At 41.3% G+C, this 25,152-nt stretch overlaps 1 protein-coding gene across 1 annotated transcript in view; it reads left to right on the forward strand.

Annotated features, from left to right (window-relative positions):
• LOC124620299 (cytochrome P450 4c3-like) overlaps positions 1-9,443 on the forward strand; it is a 44,470-nt gene extending 35,027 nt beyond the window's left edge. Inside the window, exon 3 of the mRNA XM_047146971.1 lies at positions 9,003-9,443. Coding sequence (XP_047002927.1) covers positions 9,003-9,443 — 441 coding nt within the window. The remainder of the gene's footprint in view (positions 1-9,002) is intronic.
• The last annotated feature ends 15,709 nt before the right edge of the window (positions 9,444-25,152 follow it).

The following is a 25,152-nucleotide window of genomic DNA, read 5'->3' on the forward strand; positions in this document are numbered from 1 at the left end:
TTGTAAATTTGTGGTATAATTGAAGAAGAGAACAAAGGAAGACAGGAAAGAATAGATACCCCTTCACCAACACCACCAGAGGAAAGGGACTTGGCATTGAAATACAAGTCCAGTTTTCGCATGTGGTCCTGCTCATTCTAGCAATTATCCACATGAAAATCCCTCTTCAGGAAAACTCGATTTGTTCAGTCCATGCAGATCTACTCTACATCAGAGCTGTTTGTTAGAGTGCTATATCAGCTGATGTGTGTTAGGTTACATAGCAACTACTACTATTAGGTTGGTTAGTAAACAAATACTGCATGGTTTTGGAACAATATACTGCCTCAGTGTAATTTTTTTAAGTTATATACTGTTCCTACATAGCTGTAGGAGAAATAACAAACCACGACTAACGTATTATTATTCTTGCAAAAACTTTTATGTAGAATAAAACTAGACTTTTCTGAGTAGTGGACCCATTAATTTTGTATATTTAGGTAATATGCCTGCTCTGTTTCTGTTGTGTCTTTCACTGCTTGATTTTGATTTCTTATTTTATATAAAACTTATATTACATACATGTTATTACATTTACAAAAAAGTGTCCATTTATGTAATTACTTAAGGGGACATTTATGTCCTATGCCGCCAGTGTTAAATTATCGAATTTTGTGATGTATTATCTTGGAAACGTTTTAAGGTGTATTCAATCAACGAAAATTGTAAGTTGGTGAACTTACAATTTTCGATGATTGAATACACCTCTCTAGATACACAGAACTAAAATTATTACTACTATTGTATTGTGGGGCATATTATCTTTTTTTCAAACACTCAATTTGTTGACAGTATTTTGTAAATAAATGAACATAAAAACAAAACAGTTAAGGATATTTTAATTATTCTAGTTGCATATGTGTTGAATCTCACACTTGGCATGCTGTGAAAATTTCATGTCTCTATCATCAGGTCTTTTTTAGAAAACGGGACATTTATTGCAAAAAATGTAGTTAAGAGATATTGAGGTTTAAAACTTTTTTATTACAAATCCTTATACAGACTTACATTTCTGTGACTTTTATGCACTAGAATTGCCCTGGCCCATAGTCGGTGTCTTCTTCAGTGTCACAAAAGCCCAGTGCTTGCCTCTTCCATTTCTTTCTTGCTTCTTTTGTCATTTGCTGAGCAGTTAACTCTGCTTCACATACACGAAGCTCATCCAGTTCCCACAGTCCTTCAGCTGTGTTCTGTCCAAATATTACCCCTGACTTCTCCAGAACCTTAAGTCTTCCGTAGTTCCCACCATTAAAAGTTATTACAGCATCAGACACTGCTAATTTAGAGTCATGAAGTCAACAAATACAGTTTTAGGCACACGGGACCACGCAACATTATTGAAGGACTCATTCACACTCTGGGTCCCATGTAAACACTTATTTAGTAGCTCAGTATTTTCCATATCTCTATAAATAGGTTTGATTCCCATAATATCATTACATTTACCACTGTCACCCGTTTCTAAAGTTACTTTCCTTTTCGATGCACTAGGGGGCGTGGTCACTTCAGAAACATTATCGTGGTTTCCATCACCGCCAGGACAATTGTTTTAAAGTTCTTCAGAGGAAAATGAAGGTCTCACATATCTGTTACCCGCAAATTTGCGTTTCTTGAAGTTACTTTTACACTTAGTCATTTTATTTACGTACAAAAATCAATAGAAGTTAGCTTACTACAAAAAAGACCGATAATCACACTACTTTCAACGAAAGCTAGCATCAGAAACAAAGGACTGATTTGTTTATTCGTAATGCCAACTTCTGAAACGTAGCAGTAAGCACAAAACTAAGCAATTCCCAGCCTTGTATACTGTGTGGTTTCCAAGATATGACTGCTCAACTGTGGCAGTATATATGTAGCTGTGAAATTTGACAGTCACACATCAACATTCAAAAGGTCTCACAATTGTTTAGGTACAGGTTTAACACGGATTCTAGAACAATAGCTATCAATTGACTGTTCTAATTGCTCTATTTTTCATTAGATCTATTCATAATAAGATACAAATTGCAATTTTTTATTAATGCGCACATGAGTAGTAGTGCATTTTTAACATGTTTTACGTTACGTATAGTACGACAGTGTTGTCACTGGCACTCATACCATCGTCAGTACTGGATCTACTCGAGCTATCTATGTTGGCCTGTCTTCGTCTTCTGCGACTTCTGTATTGCTGAATCTGTTTGTATAAGTCATGTTCTGCTTTTGAGATGTTGGCATTGCATTCAATTGCCTCTATCTACCTGAATTCCTCAGTGGACAGTGTAGAGAGCTGTTTCAGCTATATGTTCTATATTATTACGTAAGTGCCTGTATCTAAGGCATTTCAAAAGGAAGCGTTCTGGGGAACCAATTTCCACACATGTGCAACGATCGCTTTCTGAAGGCGACATGTGCTGCGAATGCGTGGGATAAGGGCCATATCCAGCCTCATAATAAGACATGGCTCGGCTGAGGTTGACATGGTGCAACCGTAATATTTTGGTTTTCTCGCATTCCTCAGAGGAGTACACACTTCACATCGCAGCAGGGTGGTGTTATCATCAATGATGACAAGTCACAACTGCGTCAGTTGGAAGTAACATTTCTTGGTCACTTATGTTGTTTCCTTGAGATTCTCAATTTTTATCCCAGACATCTCTCACATGTTGCCGAGACTGATTTCTCTTACAGATGCCTTGTCAGCAGTGTAAGACGAAAATCGACTAGACAGCCTAGATGTCTGAGGCATTCGGTAAAGCAGACAACAATTTGGCACGAGACATCTCTCTCTCTCTCTCTCTCTCTCTCTCTCTCTCTCTCTCTCTTCTCTCTCTCTCTCTCTCTCTCTCTCTCTCTCTCTCTCTCTCTCTCTCTCTCTTCTCAAGGACTCCAAGTTTTTTCGTGGTGTACACGGCTGTCAGTTTCTAGAAGACATCGAAGGACCTTTGGTTACAATTTACACTGACCACAGGCTATCAGAAATGCCTCTGAGGATGCCAGCCCTCAGCGGTGCAGATTACGAACTTAAGGCAGCTGCGTAATAGAAAGACTCCATTATCATGGACCTTCTCAACGATATTGCTACAAAGTTACAGATCGAACATTGCAGTCTGCCTTCCACTAATAAGGCACTGTTGTGTGATGTTTCTCAAGACAGACCACAGCCCATAGTTTGCTCATCATGCACCAAGGTGTGTTTGACAGACTACACAACCTTAGAGACCTGGGCTTCAAAGCATCACTGTGATTAGTGACAGCCAGTTTAGTGTGGCTGACATCAAGCCTGACTGATGTCACAAGGCGCAGAATTGCCGTACATGCCAACTTTAGACAGTATTGGCCATAGTCAACCACTACTCAGATAATTCCTAATTTCCAAGACAAGATTCTGTTATGTGCAATTGGAAATTGTTGGACCGCTTACAGGTCCTGGGGGATTCCGTTACCTACTTTCAGTTATCAGTAGAATGTCTCATTGGGTTGAAGCAACTCCCCTACATGGCATCACCCCTCACCCCCAAATCAGGTGCATGGACCTTTTTGGAGACCTGTATCATTCATCTTAGCATGCCTTAGTTGCTCATGAATGATCAATGCCGCCAGTTATAGTCATGTCCATTCAACGTCCTGTGCTGTCAGCACAGGATTACACACACATGGACAGCAGCATATTATCTGCAGAGCAATGGCATCATAAAGAGGTGGCACAGGACCATGAAGACACCCCTAATGTGCCACACTGGCTCGTGGACTGAAGCGCTGCCCTGGATTCTCCTCAGTATCTGCACCTCATATAAAGAAGACTTTAGTGCCTGCCTAGCAAAGCTAGTGCATTGGGAACCACTAGTCCTACCATTTGAATTTGCACACATATTACCACTGGCCATCAACAGGACTTACAGCACTCCCACAACGCACCTGTCAGCACATTCAGATGATACACTTGCTACCTCTAGCTCACCACACAACCTCCAAGGTATTGATACACAAAGAGCTCTCTATGGGTGAATTCATCACAGTGAGGGATGACATGATTCTGGCAGCCCTGCAGCTGGTATACACTGGGCCACATTGGGTATTCCAGTCTACATTGTGTACTCCAATGCTGGCCTCATACATTTTTTATATTGTTTTGCGGCAAGTTCATGACAGTCTCGCTCTCCCACATCAAGCCAATCTGGGTCCTGCAAGATTCTCACGTCACATCCCCAAGATGACATTTTGGTCAAGACTGCCGTCAACCGAAACACGTAGCAGCCTCCTACCTCAATAGGAGAATTGTGACTCAATGGCCAATCTCCTGCTAATCTATCATCACCACCATCACTTTTGGCTTTGCTGTCCAGGTCATGCTACAGCTGCCCATGACATCCGCAGCAACACCTGGCGCTGTACCTGTGGTGTCACCGCCAGGCACCACACTTGCTGGGTGGTAGATTAAATCGGCCGCGGTCCATTTAGTACATGTCGGACCCGCGTGTCGCCACTGGGTGATCGCAGACCTAGTGCCACCACAAGGCAGGTCTCGTGATACGAACAAGCACTCGCCCCAGTTGTACGGACGACCTAGCTAGCGACTAGATGTACGAAGCCTTTCTCTCTCATTAGCCGAGAGACAGAATAGCCTTCAGCTAAGTTAATGGCTACGAACTAGCAAGGCTCCATTAGCCTTACAGTGATTGTAATTAAAGTCTCCTGTGTATAGTCAAGAGCGATGTACCACAATGATTGATTAAAGATAAGTATTAATCCAGATACGTACTTTTCTTCATAGCATTAATTACGTAGCCTGTTCCAGTACTTCACGCCCGTCTGCGTTAGTCTAGCGTGCATTTTCAGCCATCTCGATCTACAAGGTGTTGGCCCAGCTGCCGACACATCAGTACCATGTCTACAATCTATGCATCAGTTACAACAACCAATCGAGAAATGGTCCAAACATGTCTCTCAAGTGCCAGCCACGAGACGACTGGTCAGGTGCACCTGAGCCTTCACCTCCTCACATACCACTGTATTCAGTATTGTACTGGAACAACAACATATAAAAGACACAGCCCCATGACAAATGGTCCCGCCGTGAAAGAAGCTGCCTCTATTCGGAAGCAATGTTCCACCTGAATACTTTACTACATTGAAACTCCAAAGACACTGGTATAGGCATGCATATTGAAATACAGAGATACGTAAAGAGGGAGAATACGGCGCCGTAGTCGGTAACCCCTGTTTAATACAACAAGTGTTTCGCGCAGTTGTTAGGTCGGTTACTGCTGCTACAATGGCAGGTTATCAAGATTTAAGTGAGTTTGAATGTGGTGTTATAGTCGGCACACGAGCGATGGAATACAGCATCTCCGAGATAGAGGTGAAGTGGTGATTTTCCCCTACGACCATTTCACGAGTGTATCGTGAATAACAGGAATCCAGTAAAACGTTAAATATCCGATATCGCTGTACCCGGGAAAGGACTGAAGAGAGTCGGTCAACGTGACAGAAGTGCAACCCTTCCACAAATTGCTGCAGATTTCAATGCTGGACCATCACCAAGTATCAGCGTGCGAACCATTCGACGAAACATCAACGATACGCATTCTCGGAGCCAAAGGCTCACTCGTGTACTTTTGATGACTGCATGACACAAAGCTTTACGCATCGCCTGGGCCTGTCAGCATCTACATTGGACTGTTGCCGATTGAAAACATGTTGCCTGGTCGGACGAGTCTCACTTCAAATTGTATCGAGCGGATGGATGTATACGGATATGAAGAAAGCCTGATGAATCCATGGACCCTACATGTCAGCAGGCGACTGCTCAAGCTGGTGGAGGCTCTATAATGGTGTGTGGCGTGTGCTGTTGGTATGGGACCCCTGGTACATCTAGATACGACTCTGACAGGTGGCACATACGTAAGCATCCTCTCTGATCACCTGCGTCCATTCATGTCCCTTGTGCATTCCGCCGGACTTGGGCAATTCCAGCAGGACAATGCGACACCCCACACGTCCGCAATTGCTACAGAGTGGCTCCAGGAATACTCTTCTGAGTTTAGACATTTCCGCTGGCATGAACATTACTGAGCGTATCTGGGACGCCTTGCAGCGTGCTGTCCAGAAAAGATCTCCACCCTCCGTACTCTTACAGATTTATGGACAGCCCTGCAGGATTCATGGTATCAGTTCCCTCCAGCATTACTTCAGACATTATTCGAGTCCATGCCACGTCGTGCTGCTGCAGTTCTGCGTCCTTACGGGGGCCCTACACGATATTAGCCAGGTATACCAGTTTCTTTGGCTCTTCACTGTATATTACGTATATGAATTCAGTGATTGGCTTCTGGTAAGAAAAATTCGGCATTTAAATTTTGAAACGTGAAGCTGTTCGGACGGATTTTCATCTGATTAAACATTTGCTTCTCTAGAAGAAATCTCAGAGAAGAAACGATATCCACTGTCGCTGTATCTGTAGGGGAAGACTTAGACATTACCATGTAAAATGAGATTGAAATCTCTGTGGAATTTGACATGGACGCAGAAAAACTATAATGAGAGCCGCATACTGAGAAAGAACAGGGATCAAACCCCTCATACTCCATCCCGACTTGTTTAACCTTACGCACAGTAGTACAATGTAAGATTTTTGCATGTGCAAAATTTTTTGTACACTGCTGCCACGTCTGTAACAGGACGTAGTAATTGCAAGATTTTCGATCGATGCCTGAAGATCAATTTTATTTTGTATCTTTTTACCTGGTCATTTGCCTTACCCAACTCAGAGCCACGGAACTGCAAAAAAAAAAAAAAAACTTTTTTTGCTACAATTCACAGACTTCAGAAATGCTGAAGTTTTCTGAAAAATATTCACTGATATTTTGAGAATTTCTATTAACTTCCGATACATACCAGAGAGTATACATCTACAACACGACCTTGACATATCAGTCATGTATCGTCAACTGAAGCTTAAGCTTCATCAATTAAAAAGTTAATGCCAACAAGAAACCAATAGGCATAGGCCTAGAAATGCAGTGTCGAACCTAACTGTCTGTGCTGCAGAAGAAATTATGACACCTGCTGGAGGGTGTTGCAGCAGCGGTAAGTGTGCCGAGAGTCACAGCTTTATGTGGCTTACGTGGAAGGTACTGGTCAAGTTAACAACTTAGCATACACATACACAAAAGTATGAAATTTGGCAATGGTCGACAATCTCGATCAATGGAATTTTTAAGGAATTTACTAAATAACATTATAGAATAAAAACATCTAAATTCATTACAAATATAGTAAAAGTTGTGGAAATTCTTTATAAAGGCACCTGTACATCAGGTGACAACTTGCTTGTCTAACTTTACAAATATGTTTTTTAAAGATAAGAGTAAATCACATTTAAGGAATTTCAATCCACTTTAGTTTTCCTGTTCTTCGTTGTTACCTTATGGTGATTCGTTCTTGAGGTCACTTCAGTTATTGGGTGATCGTTGTAGCCATTGCTCCTGAAGACCTTGTGTAGTTGGCTCTGCTAATGGGTCAGGTTAACGGATTTTGATATTTGTTGTTGCATGATGCGCCGACATCTGCATAATAGAGACGTTGTGTGCTGACTGATGTTGGCTGATGGCGTGCGAGTAAAAATCCATGTGCGGAGGTTTTCTGTAGACACTGTAGCCAATGCATCGAATTTGTTTGCTACATGCAGGAACATCGAGGAAGGGTAAGGCAGCAGGATCTTCTTCTACTTACTTTGTAAACCCGAGTTTTTAGGATTCCCTCCGAATCAGATTAAAGGAAGGCGTCAAAGCAATCCGTAATTGTGTTCCTAGGCTTGTTACCCATAGATACGGAAATTCTCGCAGACGCAAATTAGAATTCCTGTGGGGAATACGATCTCTCTGCGGAACATTAGGACCTACTGAGAAAATTTAGAAAAACAGTATTTGCGACAAATTGCAGGGCAATACTTGTACGTCTTGTGTAAGGCCACAAACTTAAAAAAAGAGAAATCACGACTCATATTGGAGCTTATTCACCGCCGTTTATCTCTAGTTCCGTTTTCGGTATTGAAACACGAAAGAAAATGATTAGCAATGATCCTAAGTAGCCACCACCAAGGTCTTGCGGAGTATGTACATAGACATAGATGGCAAGTAGAAACTGCCTCACGTTAAACAAAGGCAGTAATTTTTTGGACGATTTCTTGCGATTTTCGAGACAGTTTTGACGATAATGTGTCCTCCAAAAGCTAGCAGTGAATTTAGGAAATTAATAAATATAAACAGACGTATTGAGAAAATAACACTGGACCAGAAAGTACACTCTAAGAAGAATAAGAAAAAATGACGCACCATGAAGGAATTATCTGAATGTGGTGAAAACCGGAAGGTTTGATGTGCATTTACAGTCAAACAAATTACTGCAATTTCACAAAAATTGGACTAATTATGGCCAGGGTCCTCGAACTAGCAAGATATTTTGATGATCTAAGATGGTAGTTGGACAGAATAAGGCACAACATCCCGCAGGAGGACATTCAACAACTCTATCAATCAACAGCAAGCTGAATAACTGCTTCCTTAAGGACCAGAAGTGGATCAACGTATTATTTACTTGCTCAGTTTGTGAAGTTCTTTTTCTTGAATAAATCATCCAGTTTTTATGAAATTGTAATCATTTGTTTTTCTGTGCATGTGCATGACACGTACCGATTTCCATTCCATTCGGGAAGTTCCTTGGTAGTGCATCATTTTTTCTTGCCTAATAGTGCACCTGAGACAGGCAACCAAAATTAAATGTTGCATCGCGGGTGCAGTTGATGTAAGATGGATTGCCTATCTTAGACTGCACGAAATAATTTCAGAGCCAGTTTTACTTAGCTCACCCTGTATAAATGCATCTAGTAAAATGTTGTTGAGGGGAGGTCACGATACCGACGACCGCCTGCACAGCCTTTGATCGGTACCTGCTGTACGTGTCCTCTGTTGTGCTGGCAGGAGACTGGGCGGCTGTTCACGACGGTGCCCTGCATGCCGTACCTGGTGGCTGAGGACACACCGCTGGCAGGCGGCCGCCACGTCGCGCCCCAGGGCAGCACGGCGCTCATAGCCTACTACCTGATGCACCGCCACCCCGAGCTCTTCTCCCAGCCGGACAAGTTCGACCCCGGCCGTTTCCTGGAGGGCGGCAGCGCCACGTTCAGGAAACCCTACAGCTACATCCCTTTTGGCATGGGCGCTCGCAAGTGTATTGGCAGCCGATATGCAGTACTGCAGATGAAAGTCATCCTAGCGACGGTTCTGCGGCGCTACAGAATACTTCCCGGAACGAGCAGGGAGGAACTGGAAGAGAGTGTGATCTCATTATCATCTCACCCAATAACAGGCTTCAGAGTTACTTGTATCCCACGAGAAAACTTGCCCTCCAATTCAGTGTAAGAGAGGACTGTATTACTTTTTTTTATGCAGCCCACCAAGGATTCCAATCCTGCGCCAACCTTGTCAGAGTGTTACTTGCAACCTACATCCTCAATTATTAGCTGGATGTATTCCACTCACTGTCTTCCTCTACAGTTTCTATGGCCTACAAATTATTTTCAACATTCATCTCTAGCACCACATGCCAAATGATTTGATTCTCTTCTGTTTGAGTTTTCTCACAATCCATGTTTCACTACCACACGACGCTATCCCCCAGACGTACACTCTCAGAAATTTCTTCCTCAAATTAAGACCTGTGTTTGATACTAGTAGACTCGTCTGGTCCAGGTATGTCTTTTATGCCACTGCTAGTGTGCTTCTTCAGCTCATGCTCCGTCCATTCTCGGTTATTTTGCTCCCTAGGGAGCAGAATTCCCTAACTTCATCTACTTCATCATCACCAATCTCGACGTTAAGTTTCTCGCTGTTCTCATTTCTGCTTCTTCCCATTGCTTTCGTCTTTCTTCTGTTTGCTCTCAGTCCATATTCTGAAATTATTAGACTGTTCATTCCAGTCAACAGATCCTATAATTCTTCTTCACTTTCACTGAGAATAACGATGTCATCAGGAAATCTTAACACCAGTATCCTTTTACCTTGAATTATTTAGTACATTCTTGAACATTTATTTTATTTCCATCATTGCCCTCGAACCTTTCTTTTATTTCCATCATCGCCCTTGAACCTTTCTTTTGTTTCCATCATTGCCCTTTCTATGTAAAGTTGAACACACATTTAATACTAGCACTTTATTCTTGGTCTTCCAGTCTTATAGTTCCCTCTTGGCTCTTGTTCAATGTGTATATTACCCTTCTTTCGCTGTAGCTTACCCCCATTTTCCTCAGAATTTCGAAAACCTTGCTCCTTTTCACGTTGTCTAACGCTTTTTCCAGGTCGACAAATCCTATAAAAGTGTTTTGATTTTTCAGTGCTTTGGTTTCCATTACGAGCCGCAACATCCGAACTGCCTATCTGGTGCCTTTAGCTTTCCTGAAGACAAACTGATAGTCGTCTAACAGATCCTCAATTTTATTTTCCATTATTTTGTATATTATTCTTGTCAGCAACTTCGATGCCTTAGATGTTGAGCTGATTGTGCAATAATTCTCATACCAGCCGGTTGTTTCAGTCTTTGGAATGGAGTGGATGATATTCTTCGAAAAGTCAGATGATATACTGCGAGACTGATACATTCTACACATCAACGCGAATAATCGTTTTGTTGTAAATTACCCCAGTGATTTTAGAAATTATGAAAGAATATTATCCACCGTTTCTTGTCTTATTCGATCTTAAGTCTTCCAAAGATCTTTTAAATTCTGATTCTAATACTTGATCTCCTATCTGTTCTACATTGACTCCAGTTTTTTCTTCTGCCACCTAAGACACGTCTTCACCCTCATACAGGCATTCAGTGTACTCTTTCCACCTATCTGCTCTCTGACTTGCATTCAGCAGTGGAACTCCCACTGCACTCTCAGTATTACCATATTTGCTTTTAATTTCTCCAATAGCCGTTCTGACTTTTCTGTATGGTGAGACAGTCCTTCCAAAAGTCATTTCTTTTTCGATTTCTTCACATTTTTCAAGCAGCCATTTCTCCTTAGTTCTCCTGATGGCACTAACTATTTCATTCCTAAGTAACTAGTATTTCAGGATTCTTGAATATCCCTGAACATTTTTGTACTTCCTCCTTGCATTGATCAAATGAAGTATTTCTTCCATTACCCCTGATTACTCGCAGTTACCTTCTTTGTACCTATGTTTTTCTTTACAGCTTCTGTGATTGCTGTTTTGAGAGATTTCCGTTTCTTCTCAACTGAACTGTCTAGTGCCTACTGAGCTATTTCTTATCGCCATATCTGTACACCAGCGACTTCAAGCCTGTCTATTCGTTCCTTAGTACTTCCTTATCCCACTTCTTTGTGCCTTGATTCTTCCTGACTAGTCTCTTAATTTTTAGACTACTCTTCATCACTATTAAACTGGGTACGTCTACAATCGAGCATCTGATTTTGGAATCTATGCCTCACCGCGATGCAATATAACTTAGCTCTTTCCATATCTCCCAGCCTCTTCCAAGTATATCTCCTCCTCTTGTGATTCTTGAACAGAGTATTCGCTATTATTAGCAGAAAGTTATTGTAGAGCTCAGTTCATCTTTCTCCGCTCTCATTCTTATTGCCATGTCCATATTCTGCAATAATAGTTTCTTCTACTCCTTCCCCTACAACCGCAGTCCAAACCCCCATGCTTATTACATTTCCATCTCCATCTAATTACTGAATTACCTTTTTAGTATCCTCATGCCCTTTGTCTCTTCATCTTCAGCTCGCGAATTCGAGATGTATACCTGAAATACCGTTGTTAGTCCGATGATACTAGGCCTCTCACTGAACTGTTCACAGTAACTCTCGCTCTTTCCTACCTTCCTATTCACAACGAATCCTACTCCAATTATACCATTTTCTGCTACTGTTGACATTACTCTATATACTCATCTGACCAGACGTCCTTGTCTTTTTTCCATTTCACTTCACTAATCCCAACTATATGTAGATTGAAACGTCGCATTTACCTTTACAGATTTTCTAGCTTCCAAAAAGCGTTCAAACTTCTGATATTCCATGCCTCAACTAACAGACCACTATCCTTTCGTTTCAGGGTCACCTCTCTCTTGGCAGTTCCATCCCTGAGATCCGAATGTGGGCCTAGTCCAGAATCCTTAGCCAATGGAGAGATCATTATAACACTTTTTCAATCACAGGTCACATGTCCAGTGCATACATATTATGTGCCTTTAATGCAATGGTTTCCATTAGCTTCTGTATTCTCATGCCGTTGATCATTGCTGATTCTTCCGCCTTTGGGGACAATTTACCACCCCAAGGATAAGAGAGTGCCCTGAACCTCTGTCCACTGCTCTGTCCTCTTTGACAAGACCGTTGGAAGAGTGAGGATCACTCCTTATGCTGGAAGATATCAGCCATCGTTGCTGATGACTTATATTCAAAATTTAAGTGGCGCTGCAGTTCGAACCTGGGACCGAGGACGTTTTGATTACCAGTCAAGGACACTACTTCCTAGACCACAGGTGTTGGAAAATTGTGTAGCTGCAAAATTTCAGCCATCCTTTAAGTTTTCACAATGGACGTCAGTGGAACAGAAGGGAAGGTGACATCACCTTCAGTGGATGGTATGTTCATACTAGATAGAATATTACCACTTGGTCACTTCACTTAGCCTGACGTAGAATGGTGAAAGTGAGATTATGAGATATCACCTGTGATAGAACAAAATGGAATATATTACCAGAATTAGGGAAACTTGTTCAAACAACTTATGGTTCTTCGCCATTGCATATTATACCCTGAAAAGAGCTGCATTCCCATAACACAGTGTATACAGCAAGGTGACCAACTCTCCTATATTTCCTGGGATTTCCTATACTATAGCAGTTTTTTAATCCCTTCCGGTCTCTTTATTAACTACCTGTTTCACCTATATATTTCATCACTGACCATTGTTATAAATGTTAATCCTGGTACCTGCTATCGACATTTTAAATTACCCAGCGGACAGATCTGGAATAGTTTTCATATAATTATCGGTAGTATTGACAACATAGGCTTTTTTCTGTTCATGCTTCTGTGGAAAGAAGATATTTTGTCTGAAGGGAATATGAGGAGTGGAGAAAGAATGACAAGCTATATGTCTAGAAGACTCATGACAGGGGGGAGTATTTACTTGTTTCTCAGCCAGTACTGGTAACTGTGGATGCTCTCGCCTCTTACTCATCAGCACCAATTGTGTACATAACACATGGAAGTAACAAGGAATCACCGAAGTGGCTTACAGATACATTCATGTTCACACCCACATTTTACATTATTTGTTTCTCAATTGACTCACACAGCACAACATGTCACAAAGGTTTGAAACAGCCAGTACTGGTCGATTGTACAGGAAGAGTTCTGCAGTTTCTGTAAATATGTGCTTGTGGGGTAAAAGACCTGCCAGGTTAGCCGTTGGCACTAATGTGCTTCATCCTGGACTCAGGTAGGTGCACAGGCTTGGATCGAATCAGCCTGGCGGATTCACGATGAGGGCTGGTGTACCGGCCAGCCTGGATGTGGTTTTTAGGCGGTTTTCGACATCCCACTAAGTGAATATCGGGCTGGTCCCTCCTGCCTCAGTTACATGGCTCGCAGACATTTGAAAACGTTTGCACTACTTCATGGCTTACACAATACACAGCGAGTTGGGGTACTGAAATTCTGTCACGGAGGAGGGGGGGGGGGGGATGGGGTGGCGATAGGAAGGGCATCTGGCCTCCCTCTGACACTAATATCACTAATTCCATCGCAACAAGGCTGACCCTGCATTGAAGTGGGACAAAGCTCCAAAGCAACTAATGTACTTGTAGGGTAAACCTAACGTATATATGCAAATTTGGTAAATATTATTGTGGTTACTTTTGTGTGATTCATGCTGTGGAAAAATAATTTTTTTTTTTTTTTTGGATGAGATTCGATTCATTTTTCATTCCATAGACCCAAAAATGAGGGAATTCTCTTTGCATAGGTTTTGGCACACTGTTCTTGAATTAACAAGACAAATGAGTCTTATCACATGCTTTAGCAGCCTAAAAATTTTCTCTTGGTTTGTGGAATTATCCCAAAATACGATACCATATCATATAACAGGGTAAAAGTAAGGAAATTACGCTAGTTTGTTATATATTTATGTCTCCGTCATCACCTATTCCAAGAAAGAGGGACGCAGCTGAAATTTACTATGACTAAATCTCCCTTAAACATCCCTTAAAACGATGTTGCTCATCTTCCTTAAAACCATGGTCAAATATTGATCACCACAGTGTACAGAAAACCGACACATGCATGCGCACGCACGCACACACACACACACACACACAGAGAGAGAGAGAGAGAGAGAGAGAGAGAGAGAGAGAAGAACTAACGCCAATCACACAATAAAGATGAACAATGTCAGAAGTTATCGGTACTGAACGTTAATAACTAACAAGTGAGCAAGTAGCATTAACTCTGTCCCTCTGTTTGGAGCCCTATTGTCTCCCTCATAAAAACAAGAAAGGACTCCCCCTTAGTTCAACGCCAACCACACAGTTAAGATGAATAATGTCAGAAGTTATCGATACTCATTGTTAATTACTAGCAAGTGAGCAAGTAGCATTAACTACGTCCCTCTGTTTGGAGCCCTGTTGTCTCCCTCTAGATGTATAGGCTATGTAGTTCTTTCTCAACCCCTCACATTCCTTCCACACTCTGTTGTTTGGAACCCTGCTCTCCCTGTCCTCAAATGACGGAGGGACAGAGTTAATGACATTTACTCACATGTAGCAATAAATATTTGCCATCGATAACTGCTGACGATGGTTATCATTGATTGTGTGGTGACACTAGTAGTTTGCTTTGAATGTATAGTTTGTCTTTCTACATTTGACACATTATGGTTCTTGCTAGATGTAGCCCTACCCACAGTGAGTTTAAATTTCCTAGCATGGTGCTCTCCCATTGTAATTGTACCTTGAAAATAATATGTCAATCTGTACAGATATCAGTGGTTATCGAACTATAACAGTCCTTCTTAGGTTTATAACACTAAATTTCACATCACCGTATCAATATTCCCACTTTGCCTCATCTCTTGTTAAAGCTGGAACAGATAAGAAATGGGTTACCTCAAGATAGTTACAAACATTTTAGTAAACATGATTATTTCATTTTAACTTATATGTTGTCGAAAAAGGTATAAGTATGAAAAAACACTGCAGCTCCTAATTACAGCGCGTAAAAGAAGAGAGGAAGTGTGTGAAGGAGACAAGATCCCTTTCTAAGCAAACCATTATCATTTGTTCCACAGACTACGTTTAAGTTTTACGACATTGTGTCACTCCACTCCACTGGCAAATTTATTTGGGAAAAAAGGTGGTATCCTACAACCCCCTTGAACGGCGTAAACACAGTTTATCGCCTAACTTGGTGGCTTCATTCAACATGTAGTGATTACTGTCTGTAACACACACACCCGTTTCTTACTAACATGTACTGACACTAACAAATCAATCATCTGTTTACAAAACATTGTACAGAATTTCATGCTACATGTATGTAAGGTCAAGATAACAAACGATAGTTTTACTTTTATTTACATGGTTACTCTCTTTCGCTCACTTTAGATCTGCATTGCTATACATTCAGTCTCTATCATCTCAATTCACTATAAATGTTCATAACACGTATTAGTGTCCACGTCACTCATTCTCTTTATGTTCCTTGACGCTTTACATTATTTGAAATTCTGCGATAGTACTACTTCCGCTGCAGTCAGCTAAACAACCAAGTTTGTGGTACATGATTAGGAATGTCGCCAGGCACTTACGTATGGCGGAACAGTGAGTTGAGTGTAGCTGCACAGTGCACAATGTGTTCCTGTGTGGCCCGTGCAAGATGATACCACAACGAAGAGCCCGTTGGCACCTAGAATTACGCACCATAGACCACAAGTGGTCAGCTGCTCACTGGATGTAGTTCATGTTAGCACTCGACCCTGTCCATGATAAAATCTTTACTTTCACGACCACACCACGACGGATACACATTCACAAATCGGTTTCTCACACTTTTCACTCTAGTTCCCATATAGTAATAATAATTAATTAGTGCATCTGTAAAGTTGATTACTAAACATATCACATGTAAAGTCTGCCAGAAAGATCCAGTTCCACTCATCCACTTTGACCCATGATGTCATCAGTATAGTGGAAACGTCTACGTCCAGCATATACAAAATGGCGACGATATCATCACTACATACACATGCAAACAAACACGAACGAAAATAAAAACGACACAAGAACATCTCACTCCAACGATAAATAGGAGGTTTATGGCCTCAGCAAGCTAAATGTATGACAACACAAAACACTTTGCCATCAAAAAATAAATAAATAAGTAAAATAAAAACCTTCAACTTAACAACGAAACGCTACAGCTACAAAACCAGCAGCTATTGTACAATTCAGTCGACTTTATATCTCAAATCAATCTCACAATACCAAAAAAAGCACACCCATAATTCTAAAAAGGGGAATTGGCCATTTTCCTTGACTTATATAGCTCAAACGAATCCTTCAATTCCAAAAAACCAACACCTATAACTCCAAAAAGTGGGACCGGACGTTTCCCTTGATCACTTCCTCGAGTGAGACATAACACTAAATTAAGTGCAGTCTCTTTTTGTATGGCCAGGGGCAGGCAAACTTAACGTACTGTACATATAACACATACATGACATACAGAAAAAGGTGTAGGGATCAAAACCACTGTTCACCTTGGCGATAGTGTATGTTCAGGTAGTGTATACAGGGAGAAAAAATGTGTGCGCAGCTGTTGAATAGTATGACTCACTTGTCAGAGTGTATAAAGGTGTATACATAGCTACATATGTGTACAGTACCAAGTTTGTGTGTGTGTGTGTGTGTGTGTGTGTGTGTGTGTGTGTGTGTGTGTGTGCGTTTTGTGCACACCATGCGTGTGAAAAATGTCGTTTTTTTCACGTCATTTGTGCTAGATACATCGTTTTCTGCACACCATATGTGCGAGTGCACGACATTTGTGCAAGTTAAACTGTTTTCTGAACACCATGTGTGTATTATCTGTACAGTAGGTTAAGTTTCACTGCTGCTGTCCATATCAAAAGAGATCACATTTAGTATAGTACTATGTCTCACAGGAAGAGCTGTAAGCAAATTTTCCATATCAAAGTGTAGCTACAATCAACTGTGCCATGAGTATTCTAACAATGTCAAGTGTAGTTAAAATGCATGACTCTTCCACCTGTGTCATGAGTATTCTGCGCTATTGGAAGAATAAATCTGTTTGTAAGCTTTGGAAGCAGTATGAAAATGTAACCATAGTGACATAGTGTATATATACATATATATTCCCATAAATTGTCAAGCTCCTTTTTTATAGATTGTATACAGTTTTTGTTTTGTACTTTCTTTTTCTGTGTATTATGTAAAAAAAATGTAAGCATATAATTTTCCTATGCCAAAAATTATGCGAAATATTTCACCAATTTTTGTAAGAAGGTATAGGATGTGCAATTATTTACTTTCATCATATTGTTTTCTGTGTTCAGAACAAATATATTATTAAGAAAAACAAATAAAATAATGCAATATGAGTGTGGGACATCTTTTTGTAAGATAAAAAGCATTTCTGCCATTTATTTTAATGAGCAAATAAATATATTTCTTAAACTCTAGTCATTCGTTTTCTTTCATTGTGCCTTGCCATATATATATATATATATATATATATATATATATATATATATATATATATATATATAATTGCTTACAATATGCAGTTACATTTGCATAGCAGTTCTTTTATTATAGTCAGAGACATCTGCATAAAGTGTTCAATTGTTTTTACAACAGATAGACAAATCTGCATTCTACATTTCCTTAGATCAGGAGAGATGCATTAATTCTAATAATGTATTTTCTTCCATTCAACCCTGTTATATATGCAACTGTTTACAACATGCATTTACATCTACATTTTGTGTGTCCTTTCTTCAAGCAGATACAGCTGCATAAAGTGTTCAGATTTGTTTACAGTGTTCAGAGACATCTACACTGCAAGTGTCCTTTTATAAGGATGGGTTCATTAAAACTACTGAAATATGAGCACATATGCTTAAATGTCAAACAGATGGGAAGAGTAGGACTTAGTGATAACTTTATGGAGGGAGTCGGAGGTGAGATGCTGGCAGTGTTGGTAGCAGTCTGGACATGCTGTGCTCCTGCAGCCAATGCCATACTTGTGGACACAGGTTGGTTGTCGGAAGGGGCGGAAATATCAGAATGGGGGTGACAGCACAGGGGTGTCAATAAAGACACATCCAAACTTAGAGTATCAGTGACCATACACTGTTGAATGAATAGTAGCTTATAGTAGGACTAAGACAGTTTCTCAGGTCTTTAAGTAACCTTTTTTAGCCAGAAATAGAACGTGACAGAACTAACAGTCATACAACGGTCATAAAAAATTTACTGCAATCAGGAGCACAATAGTAGGGGCTGAAAATAGTGGCTCTTATTCTTTCGAACCGACCGAAATGAATCGTCAGCTGAGTAAGATGTGTGGTCTGAAGGTCATGAGCAGACAGATTTTACGCTGTTGGTGCATGCAATTTCCTGAAGCTGTCTCCACGATTATGGATCTCAGCAACCATTTCCAGCGAATATGACTTTTCTACTTGCTTCCGAGTGTCACTAAGCACGTGCTGTTCAAGAGAGTGTGTGCCAGGTGGGTGCCTAAACATCTGATACCCGAACATAAGAAGAATCGCTTTGGAGCAGACGATGGGTTCCTCAAAACTTTTGTCATGGTCAGTGAGACAAGGGTTGCTTACTTTACCCCGGAAATTGAGCAGGAGTCCATGCATTGGTGACAGAATGAATCTCAGCTACCTGCATTTGTGTGGAAAGTGATGTGTACGTTGTTCTGCAAGAGGAAGGGCATTCTTTTGATTGGCCTCCTGTCCAGGGAGTAAATAGTAAATGCTGACTGGTTCTGTGAAACGTGTTTGAAATATCGACAGGCCATTCCAAACAACAGGAGTAGAATCCTTGGTGAAAGTGTCGTTTTGATCTGTGAGAATGATCACACACATATGGTGTAGTAACCAATAGTATTGGGACAAAGAGGGTACTAGGCCACTCTGCATTGTTGCCAGATGTATCCAAGATGGCGGCGATGACTTCATCCAAGATGGCGACATGTAAGCATGGCAACATCGCATGACATCATCCAAGGTGGCGGCCATGACATCATTCAAGATGGCGTGAAGCTTGAATTTTGGCAGAAAAGTGCCACACCCCCTCGCTCAGAAAAATGGCGCCAAGTTCAAATTCCAATACGATAATGCACCACACGTCTCTTATCTCTACTAAGCAAAGAAAATGGTGCACAGATATCTCACTTGTGCTACCTACACTAAGTCACCCGATCACCACTTCCTCCTAGGAACTGGTGCCACATTTGAATTCCAACAGCATAATGCACCACACCCCTGTTATCTGTACTAAACAAAGAAAATCGCTGGAACATACCTCACTTTGGCTCCACTTACCAAAGTCAACCGACTGCCACTTCCTGCTGCGAACTGGCGCCAAGTTTGAATTTTTGCATTAAACAAAGCTCACTTGGGGTTTCGCTACCAACCTAAGAAAAATGCGGGAAGATAGGTTGCTTGTACTAGCCAAAGTCATCCGACTGTCACCTCCTCCTACGAACTGGCGCCAAATTTGAATTCCAACAGGATAATCCATCACACCACTGTTAACTCTACTAAGCAAAGAAAATCACGAGAAATGCACCACACCCCTGTTATGTGTACTAAACAAAGAAAATCGCTGGAACATACCTCACTTGGGCTACCTCCACTAACCAAAGTCATCCAACCGCCACCTCTTCCTATGACCTGGCACAAATTTTTAATTTTGGCGCTAAACAAAGTTCCATATATCTACCAAGCAAGAAAATGATGCGAAAGAAAAGACACTTGTACTAAGCTTAGTCGCCAGACCGCCACTTCCTCCTAAGGATTCGTGGGAAAAGGACTTGGACATAACTCTTTATTTAAACAATTCCATGCAGATGTGTTCACCACAAGGTCAGGACTTCAACTCAGATAGTACACATCGCCACCACCAGAGAGCACTCTCATCTGTGTTGTATTCCAATATGGCGACACCCAGTGTATTCACAAAGAGCTCCACACCAAATGACTTAGTACACATCGCAACCACCAGAGGGCGTGACGTCAGGTGAAGACGCAAGTACCATTATTCAATATGGCAGCATACAGTGTGTTCACCATGAGGCCTAGTACATATTGACACCACCAGAGTGCACCACTGTGGACTTGGAATGAATTTTCGCGACTGCCACACTGATCTGGACAAGGAAGAAAATAGTTAAAGTCTCCACCACGATCCTCAACCGGCCGCCACGTCCCCTTACCGATTGGAACATTTTATTTAGATACGGACTATATTTATCACACTGATACAAAACACATGCTTGGGGTCACACCACGCAGCCCACAAATCTGTAAACTACTCCTAAATAACACTCTCCAGACACGTTAACTACTCCTAATTTACCCAAATAATTTAAGTACACACATTCATACTCCTAAATAATGCAGCACAGTGATCCGTAGACACGCTCAGTACTCATAAACTGTCTAAATAAGGCATAGCACAGCCTACAGACCCGCTCAGAAAATAATGCAACAGACATGCAACCAATGTATGCAGACACCACCCCCTGTCCACTAGAGCGCATAGCGGGCTACCGACAGCCCCACCAAGTGATGTGGATGTCAGCTGTCACACCACACACAGCTGCCCACAGGCATGATGTGCATACTTCCCTTTTCATACTTGACACTAGAGAAAGTCCTGTCACAATATGTGTTCACCTAGATGCCGATGATGACACGATCAGATGGGAGCAAAGACTTACGTACAGAGCACAGGCCCTACAAGCCAGGCCACATGCCCATGTGGTCGTCACAGCCGATGCAGGTGAAATTTGCGTCTATACAGTTTTCGTTATACCGACATCACAGAATTTCAAGGTGCAGCCCCAATATTCGAGACACCTCTGGACAGCACACGTCTTTACTGCGGATGGCAGAATAGCACAGGCTGCTTCCATCTAACTGAATATACGTCCCAGTGTGGCTCTCGCCTCATCACGAAATGTCTGCGTAGCAACTCGCCATCTAATAACGTTCCCAATGTTACTCTTACGTCACATGGCTTTGTAAAAAAATAAGGGTCAATTGTATAGCCTCCCAGAAATAGTTAACGCAGTCTTCCTCCTATATGTCTCAGCTTGTGTGCATGGAAATTCTAACCCTAACAGAACCTGTCTACCAAAATAACATCCAATTCACTCGTCCCAGCGCACCTAACATGATACCCTTCCAGCTTTCAACATACGCAAACACTATGTATAGGCTCCTATATCCCAGTCCAAAGGATGTCAATCAATCGAGCATTATTATTCGCTCAAATCGAATTCACCCGCCGAATTACTGATACCTCCGATATCAAAGCACTGTCCGCCTTTTTTCCTTCTGCAGACCAGACTTCCAGCAGTTATTTTGCACTGATTTCCAGACTGCACTGACAATTAAATCATACAAATTACCATACATACCATCAAATATGCAAATACTCTTCCTATAGGACACACAGTCATACCCTCTAGTCAGGCCATAACAAACCATAATAACTTTACAATGCAATATATACACATTATACACATCGTAAGCCACATTAAACTTACAGTACAATATATACACATTTTACGCAAACAGTGCAGTTATCTTTTATATCTGTGCAGCACCTGAAAAAATTATACTATGGCTACACTCACACAGGCTATATGTCACCATCCCCACAAGTCCTAGTGAAGCACCGTCAGCCTTTTCTTTCTTTCTACAGACGTGACATTCAGCGCCATACAAAATCATTCCTTTTACATCAGAGCACCCTCAGCAGATCGAAGTCGATGTCTGAACTCTTCTACAAATTCGAGATCACTTCCCCTCGGCACAAACGTGTTACTGTTTCTGCTCCGAACGTGCTCGCTTTTCTACAGGCATCTCCAGACTGTGTGATTACAAGAACACACTTATTTTCACATTGTTCACGATAATATTATCCTTCTACTATATCAAGCAGTAGGCAGCATCCTATCGCTCGCCAGCGCAACATAATTCCCAAGATATAGAATAGAAATTATTTCTCTACAAACCCAAAACTTTACCAAAGTGCAGCATGTTGTAAACCAATCAGTAACGTGAAACAAACATAGGAAAAATGATATTTCCACTCTCTAATAACCATGTCGGTGATCTAACACATTCCAAATCATCCCTATAATTTACAAGCCAACTAAAGTCTTTCCCACGTCTAGAGAACAGCAAACCTATCTTCGCCATACCACATGCACACACCACAATCGATCTTCTCTCAACTAAATAAAGGCGCAAAATGTGCAGAAAGCAGTCAACCGAACAATTTACATGGGAGGGAATAACAATCCAGCGCAAACGCACTTCCATACACAATCTTCTCAAATTTCCACTTGATCACTAAACCCGCGCAACACATACTAAGTATTAGTCCGCTATTCGGTCCTCTAGAGGACAGTAATGTTAACTTAACATACATTTCTACACTTTAACAGGCCTCTACATTCGGAGAGCTGATGCCATTAACGGGAAACGTGAAACATTCCCACTACAGGTCATTCATACAAGGAATTATTCCAGAAAACCGGTCACATATATCTTTTATCATTATACTTACAGGTAAATGTTATGATCACGGTCTCAATTGAGAAGCATTTGACAATGACCTAAGTATCGCAAATATACCCCGCTATCGACTGCGGTTCTGGTAATACAAATATTACTACCTTTCTTATAACTTGACGTACTCTTCCCTTTGCTATCACAGTACTCCAAATCAAGTCCACACCACCTTACGACTGGACACAGTCATTTCCGTTCCACAAAGACATAAACCTGATGCTCAAATGCGAACATATCTCTCATGCCCTAGTAGTAAGTATAATACTTCATTAATAGATGATTGCCTATGATACGAAAAATCAACGATGGTTGTGCATGTCTCTTACATTTCTGCTTGCGAGTGCTACCACTATGTCTTAGAAAGAGAGACATAAACCACCAGATGTTAAAAAAGCAACCGATCGCAACAACTACTGCATGTTACTGTCACAAGCGGTGCACACAAGTATCCATATTAAAAAGCTATACCCCCTGTACGAATCTAGATACGACAGTACCTCTGTATGAGATCATTTTTTCCGAACAAATACCGTGACGGTGATCCTAGGAGTGTGTAAGCCCACGATGCAGCCTCGGGGTAAAATTACCACATTTTGAAAGTGATTCTGCTAAGGAACGTAGTATGTAAGCGGTATTTGACACTCTCTCAAACTGATAATTATATACTATTTCTAGCCCATCCTGTCTCAATACCATGTCATAGGTTCTGCTATATATCCACTGAGTTATAGGTTGATTGAGAAGGAATGCAAACAGTAGTAGTAGTAGATGATGTGTCAATTGAGGTCGTAACTTTTTAAGATCTCTAGTCTTACGCTATCCGCTAGAAATGGTGTCCATCAGTTGGAATAAGGTCTTTCCATTCAAGCACATACCTGCATCCGATCACATCCACAAGTGAATCGTATTTCTCACACTCCCATATCTCAAAAGGACCGTGTTTTGATCATTCGACGGAAATGTGCGCAATGTGCTACGTCACCAAACTACGTATAAGTACAACAGATCCGCGTCCATTCAAATCAATCAGCCCAACATGCTATCATCCTTATTCTCTACCCACAACATAAAAAATTACGAACTGTAGAACTTCCACTAACTTCATCCCATATATAAGTCACCTAGACACCGATGCTGACGCAATGACGCAAAGCTGTGGCGACGCTCCAGCGTTGAGAAAGATATTTCGCAGTGCTCCCCCAGAATACCGCAGCGTGCAGCCACCCATGCATTCCCAACCTTTTGCAAGTCCATCACCTCAAACTGCTACTGCTACTGCCGCCTATTGAATATACAGGAACGGCAGACGCCACTTTAAACTTTCATCACCTTTGCTCTAGTCGAATGATTGTATCCCACAAACTACATGAAGTAGCTAGAGACGCTCCCTCTGGTGCTGGTTCAAACTCTGTTTTCTAACACGCCTTTGTACAATGTCAAAGATTTCCTTTTTTCTGCCACGACTTCGAGACATGGGCAAGATTCTAAACTGGCATTTAGAAGTTCTTATCCACGGCCTCTTGCAGGAAACCAGACCTTGAACGGTGTAAATCATATTGTTATGGCGGATAGCATAACACTGGATCATATTAAATAAAAGACATTTACAACATAAGCAAACTGCAACAGTTTTACGGCGTTGGCGTAGGTCACCAAACTACAGCCCGAAGTTGATTCAGGAACTGTACGTTTGGGCTCGTCTCTCACACTGACCGAATAGCTGACGACTTTGCGTTCCTGTTCAACTGATTCCTCATATTGCACTCATGTACACGGTCACTGTTTTGCTGCTAGCAACCCTCCAGAAGTTGCCACCCATCCACCAAAACTTGTTCACCAACTCAAACAAGCGACATCAGTCAATTATTATGTGGTAATCAGTGCACAGATGGGATAGAAAAGACACTATCGATGTACTCTAATAATAAACATCACATTTGATAGCGCAAAGAATTTTACAATAACTTCAACACCAGCCAATCATGTTATATCAAGATCCCCCAATTTCAATATCATAGCTAATCCAGCCACTCTCCACTTTGCGAGTATCATTGTTTAACAGACCTCTTCCTAAGATTTCGACAGTCTATAAGTTGTCCTACTCCTTTGTCCACATGGTGACCTCAGGAACTACAGGAGATTCAAATTTATAGTCCGAGGTCGTTAATAAGTACGAACAGTTTGGTACTTAACTCATATCGATGGCTGCGTT

Source organism: Schistocerca americana, chromosome 6, assembly GCF_021461395.2.
Source record: "Schistocerca americana isolate TAMUIC-IGC-003095 chromosome 6, iqSchAmer2.1, whole genome shotgun sequence".
Classification (NCBI taxonomy): Eukaryota; Metazoa; Arthropoda; class Insecta; order Orthoptera; family Acrididae; genus Schistocerca; species Schistocerca americana.